Source organism: Falco peregrinus, chromosome 5 (genome assembly GCF_023634155.1).
Source record: "Falco peregrinus isolate bFalPer1 chromosome 5, bFalPer1.pri, whole genome shotgun sequence".
NCBI lineage: Eukaryota > Metazoa > Chordata > Aves > Falconiformes > Falconidae > Falco > Falco peregrinus.
This window is the reverse complement of record NC_073725.1, coordinates 49,974,268-49,999,578: the sequence shown is the minus strand read 5'-3', so window position 1 is coordinate 49,999,578 and position 25,311 is coordinate 49,974,268. Positions and strand designations below refer to the sequence as shown.

General features: G+C 40.8%; 1 protein-coding gene across 2 annotated transcripts in view; it reads right to left on the bottom strand.

Annotated features, from left to right (window-relative positions):
• Positions 1-19,761, bottom strand: part of CCNY (cyclin Y) — a 129,325-nt gene extending 109,564 nt beyond the window's left edge. Inside the window, exon 1 of one of the 2 annotated variants that reach the window (XM_055805147.1) lies at positions 18,896-19,761. In XM_055805147.1, coding sequence (XP_055661122.1) covers positions 18,896-19,049 — 154 coding nt within the window. In that variant the 5' untranslated portion in view covers positions 19,050-19,761. The remainder of the gene's footprint in view (positions 1-18,895) is intronic. The other variant, XM_055805153.1, reaches the window with a different exon arrangement.
• Positions 19,762-25,311: the final 5,550 nt, after the last annotated feature.

The window sequence follows — 25,311 nt, the reverse complement described above, 5'->3', positions numbered from 1 at the left end:
CAGATTCACAGTCGTAAAAAAATTTAATTTGCATTATTAGGCATCAATTCTTTAATCAAATTTAAAATTAAAAGAATATTTCTTAGTTCAGATCAGTTTCTTAATATGACATTTAAACACTGTTAATCTCACTTTCTAGCACACTTACATTTCAAGGTGATGCATCTGTTTTCTAAATATTAACTTTCTATATCAAACATTTAATAAGCAATGGGTAATACATAAACAGAGAGGACAGAAAGGGAGGGACAGAGACACTATATTTACTCAGAAACTCTGTAACAGTATTTCTGGCTTCTGCACAACTTTGCTGTGTTCTGCATGTAACCCTACAGTTCTCAATATCCCGCAGTATATAAACTATCAGAAGCCCAAAACCATTCTCCATTATCTTAAGCATATATATATATATATATGCATGTATGCAAATAGCGTATGTAGGAATTGCCAGTGTTACTAGAGTACTCAAATTTTTAATACATTAAAAACAAGCATATTGTAACACAGCTAGGCATATCAACAAACAGTGAATTTACCCTATGCAAAAGGACATTTTTCACATAGCAACAGAGAAAAAAGAAAAGCAGAAAATAAGTAAGAGGACTATAAAGGATCACTTGAAATGGAAAATAGTCAACGTAAATTGGTAGGATTTCTATTATAACAAGAAGCTTCTGAAAATATATTCATTTCAAAACCAGAATATTCAACTATTGAGAACAAGAAAAAAACCCAAGAACAGCACTCTAGAAAGCAGACAAGTCTTCAGTAGTGTATAGGGATTTCTATACATCAATCAGCATGAGGTAAGGAAGTCCACTTGAATCAGAAAATAAGCAGTGTTCATGAATAACAGAAAAATTTCTTCTGTAATGAATGAATGAAGAATATTTCAATGGCAATACAAATAAAACTGGAATTACTTACTAATAGTCTAAGAGCTAACTTAATCTTATCAAAATGACAGAAGAGCAGCCTCACAAAAAAAATGCTTATATATTGTGGTTAGCAGATACAGCTGAAAGGATAAACACAAACCAGAACTAACAGTGTTAACATCTGATTGCAATTATTTTTCTTTAATTCGAACAACCTTCTTCCACTCCCTAATAACAAAGTTAAAACAGAAGAAAGAAGTGAGATGATAAATGCCAAAGCAAAGACTTTCATGTTGTTAAATCTAAAAGCCTTCTCTGCTGTCCTTCCATCAAAAGCAACTGAGAATACCCACCACTGGGCAGGCATTACTCTGCAAAAATGGCCATTTTGCATATAATACTCCATGTCACACTGTACACTTGCACCCAAAGTACTTACCAGCTGGTTTCATCTTTAGATACAAGAAACTGCAGAAGACCAAACAGTTGTTTGTTACGTGTGCATAAAACTTTTACTTTCAGGAAACAAGCACAAAGGAGCATCAGAGACATCAGTGAAGTCACAGGCAGTGGCTAGAAGCATGTAGCAGCAAGCAGTAACAGAGAGATGACAGAATAGTATCACCTTCTGCCTATTTACTTTCATATCCAGACTTGGAAAAGTAATATCACACAATGCAGAGACTTTATTGCTATTTCAGAAATTACTGGGGAGGGTTTTAAAACAATGACAGAAACTATATTAAAAATGGCCAAGATTTGAAACCTCAGAATTTGAGCTGGGTAAGGAGCAGTTTCAAAAATACTGAGAGCATAACATTTTGTAGGTTTTATCTGTTGAGTTCCTCATTAGACTTCAAATCAAGATACGCAAACAGACACGTCCAGAAATGAATTTTTTTCTTAACTAGCCCAAAATTGCTGGGGTAAAAGGTGAAAGTAAAAGTATTTTCTTGATCAGTGTACTGGATAGGCTTTAGATGAAAGACATAAAATTTATGGTCTTAGAATGTCACCTGTTGACTATCCTAAACCGAATATTGTGAACACTAATCTTTAGTGAAATGCAATCTTTTAAAAGGTTCTTCTATTCATTGGAAATTAAAGGGAACTGAAACGCTAATACCACAAATGCATGAACACTTGACTGTGGTCTCAAATTGCAATATTGCTTCCTCCTTGAATATCTTGTGAGTAAGTGCAGTACGGAATGGGGAGTGTGGAGGGGAATGTTAGAATTGGTTTTGCCCCTAATATATTAAGGCACCATCAGATTTGATATCCACACTTATTTTCACCATATGGCTAGTCCTCAGCTTTAGTTTAACCTCTCAATTTTAATTTTTGCAACCACTAAATCTGCCTATATAATCAAGTACAGTATATTCTGGAAGACATCCTTTCCAGAAGAAAGCACTTCCTTATATCCAGTAGTAATTTATTTTCTAACATAAATCCAATTTTCTTTTCAGTGTGCTAACAATGCTCTCCAATACACAAAGCAGCAAAAATTGAACTCTTAAAAAAAAGTTCCATGTTTCCAGTTTCTTTTCCCCTATGCACACTGCTACCAGTCAAGGAAAACCCAGACTATGAAGCACAGCTGATGGCTTCACTGCCTTTTTTACCAAACTGTATTTGTAGGCCATGTCATACCCAAATCATCCCCAGTATTCTATATAGAAAAAGTTAAGAACTATAGACACCATAAGGCTTTCTGTAGCTCCTTCCGAAATTAGTTTACTTCAGTTCTGGCCGCCTAATAACTTCGTTTTGGAAAGCCTATGCCATCTCCGTAACTGACTGAGAACATTGACCCCTTGCTCCTCCCTTTAAGGCTAAAAGCAAATGTCAATCTGTAAGGGCATGCAATTGTATAAGCACTAAAATCATATTTCACATTAAAATCTAACTTTAAATCTGCATGTCTTTATAAAATCTATCGGTATGGTGTACCTGTATTTCAGAATCACTTTTTTTGTTAAAAAAATTAAGCAAACAAAAAACAATTGGTGTTTTTCAACATTCTAGTTGACTCTGAAAACTTGTCACAGTGTGCTCACAGACCCTCAGCGCAGCCTAGGCCCAGCAAAATGGAAGCATCAAGCAACCAAGGACATCTGCTGCTCACGTACCAGCGCATTTCTGTAGGGCTCCAGCATGTGCCCTTCTGCCTGGGAAACAACAGCAGCCCACTCCAAAACAATCCCACGGACAAACTTACTTTCCTGTACCAGAAGTAATCCAAATCTAATACAAAAGTTCATAAACAAGCAATGTAATATTATTATTATTTTTTGTTTAGGCCAGTACTACCTCTCCTTTAAAAATGCGGCCACATCCAAGGACAGTTCTATTCCTTGTCTCTGTCTTTTACATGTTTACAGGTATTCTTCACTTCTGTAAGGCTCTTCCTTAGCCGAGCACAGTGCAGATGTTGCCACGCACATTCTCTGAGCAGCCACTGCTGTCAGGGGCATCCGCTTCACCAGCTGTGGGATTTCTCCAATTCTCTGCTACACGCTGATACAACACTTGAAGACAAGTACGTAAAACAGTTTTTGGAAGGAGGCAAAATTTAATAAAGGCTCGTTTTACATATTTTTTTTTAATCTTAATCAAGTGGCTTGCCTTTCTGAAAGTCAGTCTTGTATAGTGAATAACATAGCATACTACACACATACAAGTACTCATCAAAAAATAATGTAGGCAGTAACAGACGCATAGTCTGAAGGAAGGGAGACAGAAGAGCTGATGGACAGCTCCACTTTAAATATGCTTTTCACAGAGAAAATACTTGAGACAGGAAAAAAAAATCTGTCCTTGGCTAAAACCCACAGGGAGTTGAAAAGGTGAGAAAGGATTTCCATAGCTCAAGGTTGTAACTATTACTAAAGCAACTATAAATTAAGCTCTAAGCAGAGACACTGCTGAACTTCACTCAAAAGAGAACAGCATGTCAGATGTATCATTTAATGCTAAATTCACCTTCAACAGGAGAGCAAAGTTGCTGATCTTGCCTTACATACATCCCAACCAACTGCCCTAACAAGCACACCACATGCTGTTGACCTTGCAGGTCCTGTAAGGCACTTTTCAGCATCCATCCTGCACACCTCAGCGGTAGAATCTTAGAATTGTTTAGGTTGGAAAAGACCTTTAAGATCATCAAATCCAACTGTGAACCTAGCACTGCCAAGTCCACCACTAAACCACCTCCCTAAGTGCCACATCTACATCATCTTTAAAATACCTACACTTCCCTGGGCAGCCTGTTCCAGTGCTTTCTTCAGTGAAGAATTTTTTCCTAATATCCAATCTAAAGCTCCCTGGCACAACTTGAGGCCATTCCCTGTCGTTTTATCACTTGTTACTTGGGAAGAGAGAGCAACACGCACCTCGCTACAACCTCCCTTCAGGCAATTATAGAGGACAATAACATCCCTCCTGAGCCTCCTTTTCTCCAGACTAAACACCCCCAGTTCCCTCAGCCGCTCCTCACCAGACTTGTGCTCCAGACCCTTCACCCGCTCCGCTGCCCGTCTCTGGACACGCTCCACTGAATAAAGCTTTCAGCTTGGAGTGAAAAACTCTGGTGTGATCCATGAACCAAGGACCAAAACCCAGAAGGATACCAAGTTTCTGACTGCAAACAGGAAGGTCATTTTTCACCTTTTTTTTTTTTTTTTTTTTAGAATAAGAGTCAAGAAGACTATTGTACAGAGGCATAAAGAAAATAGCCAAAGACTTATTTTGCCAATATCAGCTCTACTTGATTTGCATGCTCCTGGTAGAAACCAATGTCTCAATGGCTTCTACATTCACAGAATCACTGTTTTCCTTTACAGAAAGGTTTTAGCTGTGTTTTTTTAATATATATTCATATATATATATATATATATATATACACACAAAGAAAAACCACCCACCACAAGCCCATAACTAAAACCAAACCTATTCCATAAATCTTACAGCATTATTTTACTTTCAAGGAAGCAATTTTACTACAAGAACTAGATTAACTCTTAACCTGGTCTCAACTGGCAGAAAACTGTATTTTTCTTACAGTCCTCAGAAAACTGACACAGCCTGAAGGAACTCCAAAACCTTGGATTTGATTTTAAGAGGTGTCTTGATACATCACCTTAGAAAATAAAGAGATACATTTTCTTAAATGTAGTTCCACTGAGTTCAGTTAAGCTTCTTTAAAATAGATTAGTATTTAACCCTATGCAAGTTTTAAAGCTGAGAGAAGGGTATTTAAGGAAGCAATTTAGGAACACTGAAATTCCTACCACAGTATCTAGTACCAATGAATAAAAGAGTATTTCCCTACCCATTCACCCTATGTCTTCTAATGAGTTTCAAGGGCTTGTAATTCTCACAAATATTACCTGTTACCAGGGAGATTGCTTTGCTTGAAAAATGTCTACTGTTATTTTTAATGCTAGCTTGTGGCATCAAGATAACTGTCTTAAAAAAAAATATCTTTTATAACAGGGAAATAAAAGAATTTCCATTAAGGGGAAGGGCACATGTATTAACTTAAAAATACATTCTGTTCCCAAGAGTCAGGCACAGTATTTGCATGATTATTTAATATCCAAATCGCTTCCACCTTTCTTTGTAAATCTTATCAATCCTTTGTGTTTAATTCCATCTTTCTGGTAAACAGAGAGCTGAGGACATTTCTTTACTGCTGTCCGAGCTTGAAAACACAGTAAGTCACCCATTATTAATATATCAATAAGCACAGGCATAAACACCTAAAGAGTGTTGTTCATCACAACCACTTTCATTTGCAAGTACCTTTTGATTCTCCATTGTTTACTAGGTAAACGTACCACCATGGAGATGATAATGACACCTTTTAATCAAAGGAATGAAGTTAATGGAAATAATTAATGGTAACTATCAATGTATTAGCTATTTATTTAAGATATATAGGTATGTGCCAGGGGCTAACGGCTATATATTGTCATAAGGAAACTGCAGCTTTTTCCTCCCATCTGTTTTAAGCTCCATCAAGAAAATACATTAACCACAAGTTTATTTATGGGATCAAAAAATGGTATCATGACCAAATCCTGGATAATAATTTCAGCCTGCTAGGATAAGAAAGCTTACTTGTTGCAAAACAATAAACCCTGCCAGAAAGGGATAAACAGAAGACAAAAGAGAAGGACCCAATGAAAATATAGTGGGTGAACAAAGAAACCAGATCCAGACAGCAAGATAGACAGAGGTAATGCCATTTAGCAATGACACAAAACTGGTTTCTTGACCCAAGCCTCGGGTTTTCTCTCCAAACGGTAAGTAAATATTGTCAGACACTTACTTGAAAGATGCTGCAAAGACCTTTCCAGAGAACAAACAGGCCCTGGGTCAAATTATTTCCCAGATTACAGCTAGGTATTAACACCTGTCCAGAAGACATCAACAATAAAACTTTATCAGCACACACCTTCCCTATTGTTTTTTAACAGATATAGAACAAGAAGTACCTGAGTTACTTGCGGAAAGACAACTGTAGCAAGCAGCAAGCAGCAGGAAGTTAACAGGACTATTTATAAATCGGATGCAATATCCTATCTCAAGTGCTTTGCTGAACAGACAACTGAATACTAAGCATCTTGCAAGAGCAGGCTCCCGGTTTTGAATCACTTTAACCAGCATTATTCTCACACAGGTCCTGTCCAGCACAAACTTATCATAGGACTTAACTGCAAGAAAACAAGCTCAGATGTTTTAATACCCTTGCAAATAAGTGCTTTACAGCTAGCAACAGATTCGAGCATACAGTTTACACGCACTGCTGAACTGAAGCTTCACAATACTTAATTATATACCGCTGCACCCCTGCCGAAGTGGTTATACTGGGTGTTATCCCCCCTGCCCCTTTTGGTAAGTTACCTTTAACAGCTCTTGCTGGTATACCTGCATCATTTTTTCTGGTATACCTGCATTATTTTTCTGGGATGAAAAACAGCACTAAAATCCCCACGTAAGAACTGACAAAGGCTCAAGCAAGTCAGCACACTCCCTTGAGACCTCACTAATTTTCATCACATAAATAAGTCATACAGCTACAGCAACACTTGGCAGTATGCTGACTTAACACGTGACATTCCCTACAGGTCTGATTAGCATAGCATGATTAGACTGACAGAGCTGCTTGTGGCATGGCCAGCAAGCAGAGCACAAGAAGCACTCATGACCATTTCAGTCACTTTCTGTAAAACACTTTTTAATGAAAATAGACAGCAGGGCTGGAGAGCCTTTCTGACCCACAGAGCTACAAACTAAAACCTTCACGTGGATAAGAGCCACAGACCAACAGAAGCAAGAGAAGGAAAAGTACCCAACATGGGCCACAGGTGGGAGATGAAAACTCCCTCTTGGTTCCACCATTACCCAGCAGGACGGGGTCCCTGCAACCCAACAGTGACAGCACAACAGCCCTTCTCACTCTGCTCACCCTCTGGAAGCCACCTGGTTTGCCAGGTAACCCTGGCCAGAAAGGCTGCTTGCCAGTCCCAACAACCACCTCTGAGCTCAGAAGTCATGCATTCCCACACCCTCAACAGAAGGGAAAACCTTTTCCAGCAACAGATCCTGCCTTTCAATGAGACATGCTAAATTAATCACATTTGAGTCCCCAAATAGAAACCAAGGAGATTCCTCATTTACATGAAGAAAGAAATGCAAAAATGTGTAGTCAAGAGAATATTTACATACAGCTGGACACATTGAAGCATCGGAAGAGTATCAATTACAGAGATTGTAATTACCAAGAAATTTCTGCCATAAATTGCAAATCTTAATCCTGCTACTAAATCTCTTTTCAGCTTTTTATTTAGAAGAAAGCACTGTATATGCATTCCACTACTCTTTAAAAAGAAAAAAACCTACACAGCCTCAAAACCTATTTTAAGAATTACAACTCATGCACCATGGTTCATTTGTAATCCAGGACATGAATTCATCGTAAGGCACGCATTTCCAAAAGTCACAAAGAAAACTGTAGAGATCAAAAAACATATTCAATGCTACTTAAAAGTCCAAAGATAGACTGAGGAAACACAGAAATCTTACCAATATGTGGATAATTGTCACACAGATCTGGGAGAACAAGGATTATTTTATTTGCTTGACTGTCAAACACACAGGAGAAGTAGGAAACTAATTGTTTGCAGCAATGCAAACATGATGCAATCTAAAACAGGGTTTTGAAATCAACACCAAAAGTTATGATGCCATCCTGGAGTCATCACACAGACCCTGCTCTAAAACACACTGTATGTATTGTGTACTCCACTCAAAAAGCACAGCAAAACAGAGAGGGTCAAATAAGAGCAGATGAGATCAGAGACAGGAACTTCTGTATGTTGTGGGTAGAAAAAGGCTGGGCAGAGAAGCACAGGCAGGAGGCAAGTAAGAGGGACTATGAGATGTAAAAAAAAGCAGGAGTGGGGAAAGAAGAGAAAAATCTGACAGTCTTGCTAAATCTACACGGATGGAGGACAGCAATGAGCAAAAAGGAATATATGTATCTTTCAGATCAGTGCTAGTTTTAACATTATGCTAGCAACCAGACAAAAAAAGAGAAAATAACATTTTACTGAAAAAATGCTCTTTTCCAAAACATTTGTTAAATATAGTCTTAGGTACAAAGATTTCATTCAAGAAAATTAAAAAAAATAATAATAATTCGGGGAGACCCTGCTACCTAACCCTAGTCTGTGTTTCCAACAAAGCCAGGAGGTCTAGCCTTCTCTTCTGAAACTTCCTGAAGCTCACAAATATCCTAAGGACATATGCCACATTGGGTTTACATCACAGGTATCCAGCAACCGGCTAACAGAAGAGGCCCTCAGCTAACCTCAGCTACCAGGAAGAAACAAAGACAGCAGCAGCATGCCCACCCACGACCTTACTGCACACGCCAGCTCCATCACGCAGTGGCTTACCCACAGCGAGCAACTATCCTCTCTTTAGCATGCAATGTTTGGCAGAAGTCACAATCTCAGAAAGTACCATACTTCACTAGAACAAACACTGCGTATAAGCCACTATTAATACACTTTTTTTTTCCTAGAGTAACAAATATGTTGAGATACATGTGAACCCGTTTTGAGATAACCCACACAATCAGAAACGAAAGAATGACTGATGTGTTCCTTTAAAATCTCTCCTCCTTTTCTACCCGTACCCATGCATAATGTCACTGCTGTTGAATGACAAATGTATATTCAAAAATTAAAGCATGAAGCAGGAAGAAAAAGGGGGGGGGGGGGGGGAACAACCAAAAACCCAACATAACCAGATATGTGAAAATAAAAGACCAGTTACTCAATTTAAGTTCAGGTTCTCATGCAGTAACATAAAGATTCAGTGTTTGGATTGCATAAACTGTGATTCAAATACTTGTTATAAAAATAACTCTTTACTGTACTATTTTTTAAAGAAACATGACTTAATGCAAGCTTACTTTTCACAAAACATTCATTTCCAGTTCAACTTGGCAACGTCCCTTTCACTTAAATATCCATTTTGCCAAGGGGAAACAAGTTCCTAGATGTAGAATTTACATCACTGCTTATATACGGAATTTTAAACGATATTTTTCGTTTGCCTTAGCGTTCAAAGGTGGTATTACTTTGGTTTTCTCCACAAGACCACCAGTTAAATCCCTCCTACTGCATATTATTTTTAACACGATTGGATCTCTAGGACTATCTCAGTTACAGGAATCCTCCTACCTAAACTCTTGAAAAAGTACACACACCCCTTTGCAAAATTAAAATACCAATTTCTGTCTGACACAGAGAGGATAACTGTATATTGCCGATGCAATATACTAGACACTTACCATCCCAAATTAATTATCCTAAAAGGAAGGAGGACATTTAGCCGCAGGAAGCATGACTTGAAAGCTTAAAACAAAATTTCACTTCCAAACTGTTCACTCCCTTTCCACCTCCACTGACTGACTGAATAAAATCCATACAGATTTCTGCCAGGTAGGAATAGTCACAACAAAAAGCCTCGCAAGTATCACCGAGAGCTATGCATTCATAGGGAGCAAGAGGGGGGACTTGCATATGACACATATGCAAAAGATGGTATTCACTCATGAAGCTGGATTTCATCTTGATGTTTAACATCTGAACTTCAGATTTACTACGTATGACCAGCAAGAAATATCAAAATACTGATCAGAAGAAAGCTCACATATACTCATTTCAGAATCCCCTTTCAGGAACTGTTCACTCCAAATGCAAATAAATCTATTACTATATAATAGTCAAAACACTAGAATTTTAAACCATATATATGAACAACTATGTCAAGAGGTTAATTACACTCCCTATTATAATAGGGATAGCGAATAGGGCAGATTAATTTGAAATTGAAGTAAGATCATCCTCAACAGACTTTACCAAGTTTGGGGATCCAATAAATTGAAGATCCTGCCTATAGCTGTGGTTGAAACTATGTTAGCAACTAGAAATAAAATTCTTTCTAAAAAGATCTGAAACTGTTTTTTTCCTAAGTACATACACAGCAGAATAATGCACTGAACAGTTCAGCAAAACATTCTGCAATAACCGGACCTACCATTATGAATTTTATCTCTGTTATTTTCAGTTACATAGTTCCATAAACTTAATTAATTAAACCAAAACGAGCCCTTTGAACTCCTCCAAACAAAACAAACAGTTATCAGAACAGATTATAAAGATCCTGATTCCTAACAGCTGTGATACAATCTCCCGGACACACAGGAGACTGCAATTCTATAATAAGCAAACCAACCAACAGCCTAGAAATAACTATTTCTATTAGGATTGTCTGCATGTTCTTGATCTTAACTTTTTCTAACTTGTATTTCACATGGGTTATTTTAACAGCATTCTTTGAGGAGAAGGAAGTCAGGGACACATACCAAATTAGAAACTACAGCTACTGAATGTAAACTTTATATATGACTGTGTAACACAGACACCTTTTTTTTCAAGCTGGAAAATCAGATGAGGTCTAAAACTCTGAACATCAGCCTAGGAATCAACAGGTCTAATTAATTTCAAATGCTGAAAGGCTTTCTTCAAGGTCTTTACATCACTTGCATCATTTTACAGAATAACACAGCTCACAAAGTACTTCAGAGATGTAATTACTGCTCGCAAAGCTCACTGACCACAGCCAGAAAGTTTCTTTCAGCCACAGCAGGGAAGCATGTCCTGCCTTGCTGAACACCAGTTACAGTTCCCAAATTTTGGAACTCGGATCAACGCAATCTCCTTCCTTAGGAAGGTCAGAAAAAAGGATTAAGAAACCACAGTATATTTAGGTGTAAAACAGAACTACTGATAATACTAAAAAAAAAAACACCACCAAAACAACTACAAGCACAGATGCGTAACTAGTGCCAGTCACTTCACATACACAACCTCACATATACTCACAACTCCTAAATTACCCCCTCCTTAGAGAGTCTGCACAGAAGTGAGAAAATGTAGGCCAGTATTTCAAAAAATCTTTGCTGATCAAGTATAACTTCTTTCTCCTGTCTTTCAATATCTGAAATCAATGCATTCTTTCCAGGAACAAAGATGGTCCTAAGTTTCTTTATCAGCTGGAAGCATTCAGTAAAACGTCATAGCACAAATAATGCCACAGCTACAAAAAGGTACCATTTCCCAGAACACTAATATGCAGGGGTAAACTGCACACCAGAAAAAAATTTAAGCATGCCAATAACTTGCTAATTTTGCTCCAAATCTAGAAAAGGATCCCTGTACCACCAGTCTGACACCTTCATTTAATAACAATGCACCTTATCATGACATTTTGGGTAGCCTGGCTTTACAAAAACCTGGAGCAGTTCACACTTCCTCTGTATCATCTGTTTGTTTCTGTTTTGCCTCCTTACAATCCAACTTTTGGATTCAGGAATAACTCATCAATTCCCACACTTAATGAAATACCAATACAGCAAAGATAAGAAGCTTTTAAAATTTCAACACGGTCTCATACTGGTTTCAATACTATTGAAAGAAAACCTATTCACTTCCAATCTGGTATCTTCTGGATCTCAGCCACAGGTGTCTAAGAATCATTTTGGGGACACAAAAACAAGCAAGCAAGAAGTCTGAGACACAATTTTTTTAACTAAAGTTGGGTGGGATTTTTTTTTAAAGAAAATTATGAATGACTAGTTGAAGGCTGACCCTTCTTGCAAAGAGAAGGCTATTACACAGGTACCAGCGCAGATATCTTCCCCCTTAAGAGTCACATTGGAGAAGTGTCAGAAACGTTATGTGAAATGGATGACAATTCACTTTTAATCCTAGGAATAGCTCTGTTCCACAAACTTGTCTTAGGATTCACATAATACAATTTTCTGCAATGTTTTTATACCAAAGATAGCAATAAAGTAAAGGCAGTAAAAAAAAAAAAAAAAACACCATTGCTTTTATTGATACATTTTGTCCAAACTGTCATAAGCTATAGGCTAGGACAGGAGCACAGCTTTTGCAGTGCAAACCGCACCTATGACGGCAAAGGTATTTCAGTAGAACAGTTACAACAGTAGCCTGACTTAACCGAAATAGAATAGTTTGCAGGGACATAAAGGGAGAAGTAAATAACACCAGTTAATGGAAAATGTATGTTCTGATCTGAGAAATCTGTCTTAGCTGAATGGTAGTTGGTCTAATAAATCCTTTACAGTTTGCAGGCCCAAAATGTTAAAAGCATGATGAGAAAGGAAAAAACCAAAACAAAAAGGGGGGAAACAGAGATTTAATGCAAATTCTCCAGCCAGCTTTCACTAGTAATTTCCTATTAATGCCAATCAGAGCCCCCTGGCCAGCTTCTATACTAGGCTAAGGGCTACTCTTCAGGACAATGCTGCTGCTTGTAAATTCTTTCTCCACCCAGTTCAGGCTAATGAGTGCTCTAAATGTAAGCTAGTCCTCCCAGAAGAAGCTCATGAGCTAATGATGTTCAAACTGAATTGCCTGGGAGATGGGCTACAGTAACATACGGGGTCTACACTATTAGCAACAAAAGTAGTTTCAGCTGAGCTCAAGAAAACCATCTCTGAACTCTGGTCAACTTTGGCAAAAAGTTTCAGCTTGGGAAACATGAAAATCCCAACAGTCCATTTCAGCAATCCTGGAATATTTGCTTTTAAAGTTGGATTGTAAGGAGACAAAACTGTTACAGAAGATATGTAGGAAGCAGAAACTACTCTAGTGGAGGTACCACCTAAGCATACCACTGGGAGTATTCTATCTAAATAACAAATTGCTAAATGTAAAAAGTTTATTAACATTTACTTAGCTTTTCACATACATTTCAGAGATGTGTGGCACATATATTAAATATCCTGCAGGATGAAGTAAAAAAGATCACTCCATATGTCAGAACGCACATAGAAAATAAATAGATTTTAAAAGCTCTATTTATCCAAGTTCAAAGGAAAAGTAAAGAAGCAAAAGTAACGCTGACTCATTTCTGCATAGAAAGCTCAGAGAAAAGCTACACATTGTTTATGTGTTCAGTTCGTAAAGTGTATTTCATATTCTTGCAAAGAAATCGAACACTTAAGATATTTATGCCTGCAGCTGGCTGGCAGGACAAGGACAGCTGTTAGGTAGCGCTGGGCACTGCTCACTTACTCCCCTTCCAACATTATGACACATTACAGAGAGCAGCTTAGAAAAAGGCATTCACAGTGTCAGTAAGTTGCAGCAAACAGCATCTCACATGTTTCAGAAAATGGTGTGCCACCACTCAAGTGCTCAACTATAGGGCTCCTTTTTGTACTGTCTGACCTTGAACAAGGCCTGAAGATGCAGTAAGCACACCCTGAAAGTCTGAAAAACCTTCAGTAAACCCATCAAATGAGGTAAAACAGCTATGGCCACACAGTAGAGAGGTTTTCACTTCTTTTAAATACATTACATGTAAAATCAAAGGGGGGGGGACACAGAGGGGACCACCTCAAAATACAGCAGTCCTTCCATTTTCAGAGACCTATAATTTTAAGTCTTGTCATTCTGCTTCAAGTACCAATTTAGTCAGCCAAGATTGCTGATCTTGTGTAACTCGCTTTCAAAGAAAATGTTAATCAGATGGCAGTGCGCTAATAAAATTTGTTTGAAATAAGTTCCAATATGATTAGTCTAAGCGTGCTAAGCCAGCATCTGAAAGCTTCTATAGCTAAATTTGAAAATACTGACTTTATAAAAGGTGTAAATTTAGTGATTTGATGTGAACAATGTGAAAGTGAGGCTTTGTACAACACGACCATGCCGCTTAGGAGAAGCGGGGCATAGCACAGCATAAACACAAAGCTGATAGTGGAAGAAAAAAACCCAAGCTGTGAGGTATGCATCACTAGCAGCATGCAGTACAGGGCTAAGTTCAGCAATGTAGGCCAGAGCAGGCTCTATTTTTAATTTTTTGAGGCACAAGGCTGCAGTGGTACCTCAATACATGACCTCTGACAAACGCTTAGATAGGCAACGCGACCAACAGTGCTGAAAAGCATAGAGATCACCTCTGTGTTGCAATTCTGGCATAGGGAACAAGAAAATTTTTGAAAAAGGTTTTTCTACAAGATAATTTTTTTTTTTTAAGAAGGTCTATTCTTTCACAACCCAGGTATTAGCAGGAATGTGTATGCAACATATTAGATCTTTAATTTGCTTCTGAAGTGCTTTTATCTTGACTTCTGTGAATGTAGGTCAGTGCCTTTACAACACGCAACCCATCATGCCCCCACTCTTGAAAACACCAATATCCCATTTCAGCAAAATTTCATTAGGTATATGGGGCAGACATTTTACAACTTTCCTGTATTTTGCTAAAATCTCACAAGTCTTATAAATCCCAGTAGACAGAGCCACACAAATACTAACTAATCTCATTTCAGAGACTCCCATATGCCAGTTTCAAGAAGGTAGAGAAAAAAAAATATGTAAATTAATAAATAAATGGCTTTTTAAGAGGCCATCCATTCTTAAGAGCCTGTATATTACGCAGCAAAAAAATTAAGGATTGGCCCATCATGAAAAGGCCCGAAGAGGTTTATCAGTGATGCACAGTTGCACAGTATGACATTATCTGAGCTAGCAATGAAAAACGACCTAGTGACTTAGCAGGAGTTTACAAAGAGGTAGAAATAAACTAAATCTGATTTTTGCAGGGGGGGCACAGTCAGACACAGCCTAGGAACTCTCCATCTAGTCTCTATTTCAAGAACAGCCTCTTGGCCAATTTCATTACAGAGTATCAGCTTTGCTTCATGCCATCATACTTGTCATAAGACATCCCCTTTGCCCTCTCCCTACAGCTCCATACTTGAAAAGCTTACTACAGAAACCATGCTTCAAACAGAGAAGCCATATTTGACCACATAAGCACACGTTGCTTTTTCACAAGTTGAACCAACAGTGGGTCTGACTGTGTGACCTACTGATGTAAAGAGTTAAGCGCAGTCTAGACTACAGTCAGTCCAGCTAGCCAGGATTTAAATAATGCATACAACAAGATGCTTACACAGCTTGCACATACAAAAAATTATATGCAAACAAGATACAGAATATCATACATAAAGGTTTCTACCAGTTTTACTTATTGTTATCATTAACTTATGTAAAAAAAATGTCTTGATGGCAAACTGATAGAGCTAGGAATCTGCAAGTCTTGGATCCGCTGCCATAATTTTCTCAGATTTTTATAAGTGAAGCACTTAGCAATAAATCATCAAAAATAGACGGTAACCTCTGTATATTACAAATACCCTCTTGCTCTTTCTCAAAAAAAAAAACAAAACCCAGAAGTAAAAATCTGTTAGGTGTTCTTCATTACCATGAGCCTGTACAAACAAAAAAATTAAGGGGAGGGGGAAGCATTCTGGTGACTGCACAATATGCATAAAGGCAATTTTGCACGTGTGGATTTTTATAGAAGGCCATTATCTTCTCAGAAATTTTAGAAGCAAAAAAATGAGAAAGAAAGAAATTCACCTTTATCATTCTCCAGAATATGTGATTTGATAAATTCCTCCTAATCAAACCTCATTCAAAATTCCCTCCTGTTTCAGACACCACTTCATGAACAGTTGTGAAATATTACAGAAATTGAGATTTTCTGACAAGGTACCAGAGACAGAGGTAAAATCTTGCTGTAAAACCCACTCCTACTGAAGCAGAATTCTTCCAACCATTCTTTGAAAAACCGCTACTGGACTGGCTATTGTACTTGAATTACAGAAGACAATTCAAAGGCGTGATCTTGAAGGCCAATATTGACAAGTATTTCTTTATGAAGTACATAAGGCTGACAAATGTAAAACAGTTCCACTCTTTTTCTGTCACCTTTTCATACTGCCAGGAACAGGGCCTGTAACAGTGAAAACCACTCATTTCTTTTAAAAGCTTAAACAGCCCACAGTTGGTTTAAAGGTTCCAAAAGTTCTTATTTTATTCAAGCAGCTTTACTCACTATAAAAAGATAAAACACTTCACGCATTTCCATGAATATGACCATGAAAGCCACTTGCACATGAAACATACTAGCTCAGACACTATTATGTCATGATTTGCCACAGTCCCCATAAGCACCACTCATAACTAGGGACACGAATCTGCACTTCAAGAGCCTGTCACAGCCACGTGTACTGAGCCTGATGGAAGGGCTCTCTCTTGAAGAATGATGAGAAACTTAAGTCTGAAGTGTCAAAAAAGTTGCCTTTCAGTACATCAGTCTGTCATCGCTTAGTGTTTGTTTGGGGTTTTTGAAATTAATAAATTAATAAGCACATTTAGCAACGCCACCAATTTGAGAAACTCTTGGAAACACTTTATGACTTGTAGGAACACTGAAGAATCAACATCCAGCATTTTCTCTTCACGACACAGATAACCAGACTATTGTTCTTTCATTGAACATAATTGTAAAATGGTAAAAATATTGTTAAAGAGTTCTCTGTTGTAAAGGGTTTTTCCCACCCCACTATCCCATCTGTAAACATTTGTATGCCATACAACTTCAAACAACCTAACAACAAAAACATAATAGCTAGTCTAACAGGAAACAGAAATTTAGAAACACAGTTACCATCTTATTACATTTAGTAATCAGTCTGTCATCTTTGACCGAAAGATTTTCAATGAAGGTTAACAGACCTGCAACAAAGGACACTTCAAAAAGCTGTTTTACCCAAAGCATCTCCAGTTGTTTTGTGCAAACATACATTTACTGTACATCAGTCACCCCAGTGAAAACTTATTTCTCAGACTCTCTCCATAAAAAGGAAACCCAAAACTGCTTGCTCTTTTTTGGAATTAAAAGACAGCTTTCCCATTTGAAAATGCAGCATTGCACTGACAATAATCCCAGATCAAAACCAGGAAAATTTAAGAATAAATAGAACAAGTTATTTTCCGTGTTCTAACAGGTCATAACTCTAGGCTTGACACATGCCACAGTTTAACGGAAAAGGGAAACAGCGCACACACATGCCTTGATCCAACAAATGAGCCAACTAACCAATAAAAATATTATTCTTATATTTTTTTTGCAAACAACTACTAAGATGCAGGAATTTATCTGCATTACGTGCACATCTTAACAGGCACACATGCATTTACTATTTCCACCTGTGCCCTTCTTCCCATCCAGAAAAAAACCCCACATCAGGAACAAGGCACAAAAGCCATGCATCTCTGACCAGAAACTTTACTGCAGACTGTGTTGGTATAGATGGAGAAATTGGTACCATCAGAGAGGGCTGCATGCTGCTATGCTGGGCAACACTGGTGCTGGAAGAATTAATCATTCATAGATCAACAATTGGTTCTTTCATCTCCCTGGCTTTCTCAGACCAGACCATTATGTATTTTTTTTCCACCTCCTGATCCTGTTACACTCCAATTTTTCAGCTGCATGTAGCAAAGACATCTGAAAAACGTTCAAATTTCCAGAACGTATCTCATTAAAAGAAATAATCTTAACCAGAGAGGGAATCTATCGGCTCCCACGGGCTTCCTAACTTTGCCAGCATCAAAAACTGAGTTAACGTAAAAGTCTAATAAAATCACGATGGAGTAAGCTATGAAAAATAGGTGCAAGTTGAACCAAAGCGCACCGAGGTCCCTCTTCCTGGCTTTCTAGCAAAGGCAATTCACCTAAACTAACGCACGATACAGCCGACCTTTTACCAAGCAAAATTTTAAACCTAAATCCTTCAGCTAATCAAAAACTAAATTACACGTATACATTAAGCCGCATCCTTCAGACTAAGCTGCATTCTGGTTAGCCAGAACAGCCGCACGTTCCGTCACCCCGAGCCCCCGAACGCGGCTGCCTGAGCACCGCTGCGGCGAGAGCGGGCGAGTAGGCGCCCACGGCTCCCTGGAGCAGCGCCGCGCCGTGACAGCAACGGGGGAAGGAAAAAAGTCACTGGAAAAGAAGGTTGTCATGGGAGACACTTCTCCCAGTTTAACTGCTGCCTGGGTTTGTCCTTTACGTGCCCACCCCCGCAGCGGCCCGGCAGGTGACATGCCCGGCAGGTGACGCCCGCCCGACGGCGCTGCCCGGCCCTGCCGGAACGCGGAGCTCCCCCGGGCCCCGTCCCAGCCCCCAGCGCTGTGCCCGGGCCAGCCGGGCCTCCACGCCGCCCTGCAGGGAGAAGCGTGCTGGCGGCGCGGGCCCGCGCCAACCCCTGCACCTCGCCAGGGGACGCGGCGGGGGCCGCCGCCCAGCCCTCCCGGCGGGGAAGGGTCCCGCACGCCGCTCCCCGGGGAAGGCGGCAGCTCTGGGGCCACGGCCCCGCCAGCCCCACGGGGACCCAGCGAGGCCGCAGCGGCGGGAGGGGCGCGGTGCCAAGGCGGCGGGGCCGGCCCCACCCGCGGGGGAGCCGCTCGGGGCAGAGCCCGGCCCTGCCGCGGGGAGGGGAGGGGAAGCGGGGGCTCCCCGGGCCGGCCGCCCGCCCTCACCGTCGATGTTCTCCCGGTCGCTGATGTGCTGCAGGTTGCAGCCCGTGTCCTCCCGGCTCAGCTCGGCCTCGGGGCGGTAGGACTCCAGCCGGGAGTGGGCATTCCTGCGCAGCTTGGGGCTGGAGGAGACGCAGCAGGAGGTGGTGTTCCCCATCTTCTCGGCCCGGCCCCGGCCCGGCCCGGGAGGAGGCGAGGGGCGGCCGGTCAGCAGGGGCGGCGGGAAGCCATGGGCAGCGGCGGAGACGAGGGGGTGCGACGGGGGAAGAGGCGGCTGCTGCGGCGCCCTGCGGCTGCGCTCGCCGGCGGGTTCCCCCGGCGGTTCATCCGCGGAGGCGGCCCCGCAGCGCGGCCCGCCGGCGTGGGCTGCGGCAGGCTAAGCCCTCCTCCGCGGGCAGGCAGCGCAGGGCCCGCCGAGGCACAGCCCCATCGCCGGCGGCGGGGCCGCCGCGCTCCTCCCCCGCCCCCGCGCGGCCGCCGCGCCCGCTCCACGCACGCACCCACGCGGCAGCGCCGCAGCCCCCGCGGCAGCGGCAGCCGCAGCAGCAGCAGCAGCAGCAGCAGCAGCCGCCCCGGGCGGCCCCCGCGAACCGGTTCCGGTTCAAGGGGGCGGTAACACCGCCCACCGGGCGGGCTGCGAGAGAGCCGGCGGTAGCCGTACCCGCTCCCGGGGGACGCCGGTGCCCGGCTCGGCGGAGCGGGCCGCCCCGGCAGGCAGCGCTGGCAGAGCCCGCCCTCGGGCCGCCCGGGGCGCGGAGGGGGCTACGGGCTGGCGGGAGCCCACCCCCCGGCTCGGAGCGGCCCCGGTCGCCCTGCGCGCACGGAGGAGCGTTTTGACCCGAGCGGAGCGCAGAGCGCGTTGTTCGCGGAGGCAGGCGCGGCGGCGGCGGGGCGCGGGGCGCTCCCCTCAGGGCGGCGCAGGCCGGGCCCGCAGGGGCCGCTGCTGCCGCCCGCCGCCGGCCGTGCCCAGCCTGGCCCTGGGCTGGGCCTGGGGAGCGCCGCCCGGCCCGCCCCGCAGCTCGGCACTGCCGGCAGCCCCGGCAGGGAGCTGGCACCGGTGCTTCTTAGATTTTTGTACGGAACGTACGAATTCTCCTTTGAGAAGTTGCTGTTAAGAACTCCGTGAGGCTGAGGGTGTCAAAGACAACTGGCCGTAGGGGAAGGGGGGTGTGCAGTGTGCCCCTGCGTGCCGCGCGCCCTGTGCGCACAGCTTTCCCAGCCACATTCTGCTTTTTTTGGTGTCGGGGTAATGCTAAAGATGGGATGCTTTCCATTAGCGGTTGGTGGTTTGTTTCATTTGTAAAATCTCTGTAATCTAAGCATATCTCGTGACTGCTGGAGGTCTGAGTCATGGTAGTTGGTTACACTGATAATTTGATAACAGAAAAACACATTTGTATGTTTCAAAAAAATGCTTCTTATAAAAAGATATAAAACACAGCCCCATGTCCAAGGAACAGTTACTTATTATTCTACCAGGCATCTCATGATGACTGATGTTTCTGTAAGATCTGCTTGAATCAGATGATTACATGAAAGACAAGTTTTCATCCTACAGTTTTTTAAGATCACAGATTGCAAAGAAAAATTAATTTTTAATTTTCAACTATCTTTGAATGTTTGTTTGATGCGTACGTACCCTAGTGAAGTACAAAGAAACAAGAAGAAGAAAAAATGTTTTTTAAAAAAAACACCTTTGAGGATGTTTTCTGTTGCTAATTTTGTGACACCCCCACAAGCGTGGATGGGCAGCGGTTCATGAGTTACGTTGTCCTTTTGTGTTTGCGTAACTCAAGATGAAGAAGAATAGATTTAGCATCTCTTGTGTATTAGTGTCTTCAGTACTTTGCATCCAAACAAAAGGAAATTAAATATTTGCTGGTGCTCTGGTTTAGAAATGTTACCTTGTAGGATGTCATACTGACTAGTGCTTTCCACCACCACGTGGGTCATTGCTTGCTGAGGGTACCTTGGGCTTCTCCCTTGGAGCACACTCTGCTCTTCAGCTGCCAGCTCAGCCTGCTTGCAGCCCGCCCTTCTGCTCAGACCAGGCCGGGGCATCAAGCATGCTCTTGCTGGCAGGGTTCAGTAATCTCAAATGGACTTAAACAGCAATCGGAAAATTTCAACCACAATTTTGTAACAATCAAAACATCTTAGTGTATATATATATATATATATTTTTAGATATACACAATGTAATAATGTGTTACTGAAATGCCTAGCTTACCGCATCTCACAGGAGGACTGCCACAGAGCTAGAGAGACCTCTATGGAAGAATTATCTGTTTGCTTGCCTGCCATGGCTCCCTGACCCTCCCTGTTAAATCCTACCTTCCTGTAGGAATCCGGGACACTTACCCATTTATGGCCTTCCTGACCTATAGTCTCCCGGCATGACTCCTCCTAGGGCATCAGTGCCATTGTCTTTTTAAGTACATGCTTGGGTAGTGTTATCTGGGAAGCCATTGTGTTGCCTTTCCTTGCTGTACCAATCCCAGTAAATTTTCTGGCCCTACAGCAAACATTTCATAACCCCTAATTATTTAGAAAGTTTTTCACAGCTCTAAAACTGTTGTAGCAAATCCTTAGTCAATTTTTTCCATTTATACTTACTCCAAAATTTTCATAAGCTTCGAAAAAAAAAACCCAGGTAATGATATAATGATGGAGATGGGTTAATTGCAAAGTCTGCTTCTTAAAGTAGGTAAGCAGAGCTTAAAAAGACATTTTCTTCATAAAAAAGGAATGAGTAAAACTTTGGTTTATATTTAAAACTAATATTCTAAAAGTAAATATTTACAGTGTTTTAAAATATAAAGTATTAAAACTTGTGATCGTCAGTTGTGAGCATGTAATCACTACGTCGCTCCCTGTTTTCTTACTTGCAGTCTTTTGTTCTAAATTTTTCTTATACCTTTATTCCTCCTCCTGTCACCCTAAGACCTTGCTGAAGTACATTACAGTGACAAGGGTGCTACAATATATATTTAAAGATAAAGTCAAAGAAAAGGAACACTACTCTAGGATAATAGTGTCCTGCTGGTATCTAAGAGCTGAGAAAAGTACGTAGGTGAAATATATGTCAGGAAAGCATATTTGGCTTCCAGTTATGATTACTTTATTTCAGCTCTGTCAAGTGTATGATGCAAGTGTTACTCTATTATCTGATAAATCTTGCTACAGTAAAGCAAGAAGAGCTCACTGTACCTGAATGGCATGCTTAGATGTCATGTATGTCTGTCTTTGATTAGAGACCATTCTGTTCTTGAGGATTAAGATTATGTATTTTAATGAGTTTGCTCTGCTGAGCAATTTTGTGCATCAGCTGAGGAACATCGTAAAGCTCCTTAAACTCAGGCCATGGCTTTCAAGATTGGTCAGCGCTGAGGTACCTCTGTTTACAAAGACCTTATTCCTGCACAAAGATATTTTTAAATCTGTAGCATCTCCACTATATGGAAGACAATTAATTTAGTAGGTTAAATATTAATGATGTGACCCATTACATTTTGTGCTTGAGATCTTCCTGGAACATTGTAGAAAAATGTGTGTGTTTCAAACCAGCAGATATAGGTCACAGTTTTGCTTAGATAAGATTTTTATCTATTTTGAGCAGATAAAAATGATAAATATTATTTTATCCAAAACTACTTTCTGCTTGCAAACCAAATGATATGGGAAGCACAGTTTAAAAAAAATATCCTTAAGGTAAATGATTGGTGGCAACAGATCTTTTGATTCTGCTTGTCTTTCAAATACAGTCTGAGAAATTTGCGTCACAAAATACCTTCCCCACACCGCCATCTAATGTTTAATAGGCATCCTACTAGCAACTTGGGCATACGTTCACTCTAAAATGTCATATTGTCAAATTTATCACGGAGCTAAATGTTGTATGGAGTTCAAGTATAAGCTTTAAATGAACGTTCCTATGTAAAACGTAATCTTACCCAAACCCCTGTTTATTGTAATAGCTAAATTTCTTTTGACTATAATATTAAATTCCAAATCGATTAAAACCACAGTGATGAACCCAACTGAGGAATGTTCATTATTATCCCTCTGATAATTCTATTTGTTATTACTTATGTTTATTGCTACAAGCCTAAACTCCAGCAGCAGTAAAAGACTTTCATAAATCAAGTCCAGAATGCATCATACTTGATTCTGATTCAACCCATACAGCAAAGACTTTTGCTGTGCCCCTCAAGAGAATGTGCTGGTGGATCATGTCTTAGATTCCCACCCAATGGATCTGAACGGGCCACTGTTGCAGATTTCCTCTTTGCCTAAGGTGTGGATTCTTCTACGATTAAGGCACTCCTCTTTCTTGGATGGAGAAATCCAGTCTCCATGGAAAAAAAAATCCTTTCAGCCTTGTCACGCGTCACCTGAAGCTCTTTCTGTGCCTACCCTAACCATGGCGCTGCTGTCAGAGACACTTGGAGGTTTCTTGTGGTGCTTAGCAGATAGCTGCAGCTACTGCTCACAGGAAAGACATGGAGATCTAACAAGAAGTATGTAACAGATGGGAGTTACTGCTTAGCGTTACCTAGCTTAAAAATACTCAAGTGGTATCAGTGAAAGTCCTTTGGTGAATACCACTCTTGTTTTTCAGAAATCAAGTAACTGCTTTGAAGCAGAAAGAAACATGTAAAGAGCAAATCAGGATTTCTTTTGAAGATCAAGGGAGAAATTTGGGGTACCTAGTTCATGTATTTAACTTTAGTACAATAATTAGGATATAAATCTCATGCTAGCCGATGAAGAAATACAATCCTAGGCAGTAATTCAGAGCACAAAGTCAAGGTCCTGCTCGGAAGTGCATGGCAGCTAGAGGAGCCTATCTATTTTCATGTACTATACAGGAGGAAATAAGTGATTGAAGAACAAAGGTGATACACTGGAGAACAGGTATTAGAATACTTCCCTAAATGTACATAGCTCAGATAAGTGTCTATTATATTCTTACAATGTTTATTATTACCATGTTATTCACTAGCTTGAAATCACTGCAGAAAAAGGCAATTTCCCCTTTACTAGGGAAAGATTGTTCATTGTTTTAGGTGAAGCACTTCAAGAACAACTATGCAATAATATTAAAAAAACATATATAACTGCTCCTCATATTTTTTTTTTATTTCTTCAGGAATAGAACCAGATAAGATCTGTACTTGGAAGCAGCCAGAAACCCACGCATTCTGCGTATGAGGTAATATAACCCATACAGCACAGATCTGCCATGAGAATTGGGAGGGGAGGAGTCATTTTAGCAAATTGTACCATGGATGCTCTTGCATTGTGGAGGAAGGCACAGGCAATTGGATTTAGCCAGCTGGGTGGAATTTGATTTGATTAGCTTTGGCACAGTTTCACATACTCTTAATTCATCAGTGAATGTAGTAACTATATTGGAAAGCTACTGGGGAAAACCAACATTGCCCCTGATGCTACTGTTGTAGGCAGAGCACAATCCCATACAGTCTCCCTTTCTGTGTTTTTCTCTCTTCATTGTCTCCCTAGTTAGTTTTTTTGTGCCACTGTGTGTCTTTCTATGTCAGGATAGGCTGCCTTTCCTTGGCCTGAGATCTTGGCACGTAAAGAGCAATAATTACCAGATAGTATGGCTTGATGACTACGAATGAGGGTGGGAGTGCCCCCTCTTGAACAATGAAACCCCTTGTAGAGAAAAGCCTAACTAAACAAAACAAAATAATGTATAAAAGCAGACAGTGTTGCCACAAAGCACTTCGCCAGCTAGAGTCTATATGGAGTATGAATAAAAGCCTACTGTGTTTTAGTCCTTTCTGCTTGTCAAAGATTCCGTTCTACAAAGAGATATCTGTTAATCTGTTCTGATTTCATACAAGTCTAGGCAAGTATAACGTATTTAGTTTCAATGAAGCTAGTCCTAATTTACAGTAAGAATGACATCTGAACCAGGCCCAGCAATTTCAGATAGCCTGTTCAGACAGAACTATTTTCTCCCAAATTAATCCTAAGAAAATAATAAAAAAAAACACTTCTGCCCAGCTCTCAATACCTAGCAATTTTGAGTATCAGTCATGGCAGCTTGCAGTTAGAAACATTTGTGTGTAGTAGGAGCTTACAAGTCCTGTAATATGAGCTAATATAGGTTAATATGCAAGGGATTCAAGTATTCCAAAACATAACTCACCAGAAAACCATGTGTCTGTACATACATTTGCTGAGGCTGAGGCATCTATATGAAGAGCAGCATCAGGGAAGTTTAATACTTTAAACTACGGCTCCCTAGAAGACCAGCCTTTTTAACTAGAATAATTCAGATATTTGTTTGAAGAACAGATTTTAAAAAAAAGTTAAACGTTTCAGAGGCAGGGAATGAAGCTAAATGTGGTGAGCCATACAGACCCATCTCAAGAACTGTTCCTGCG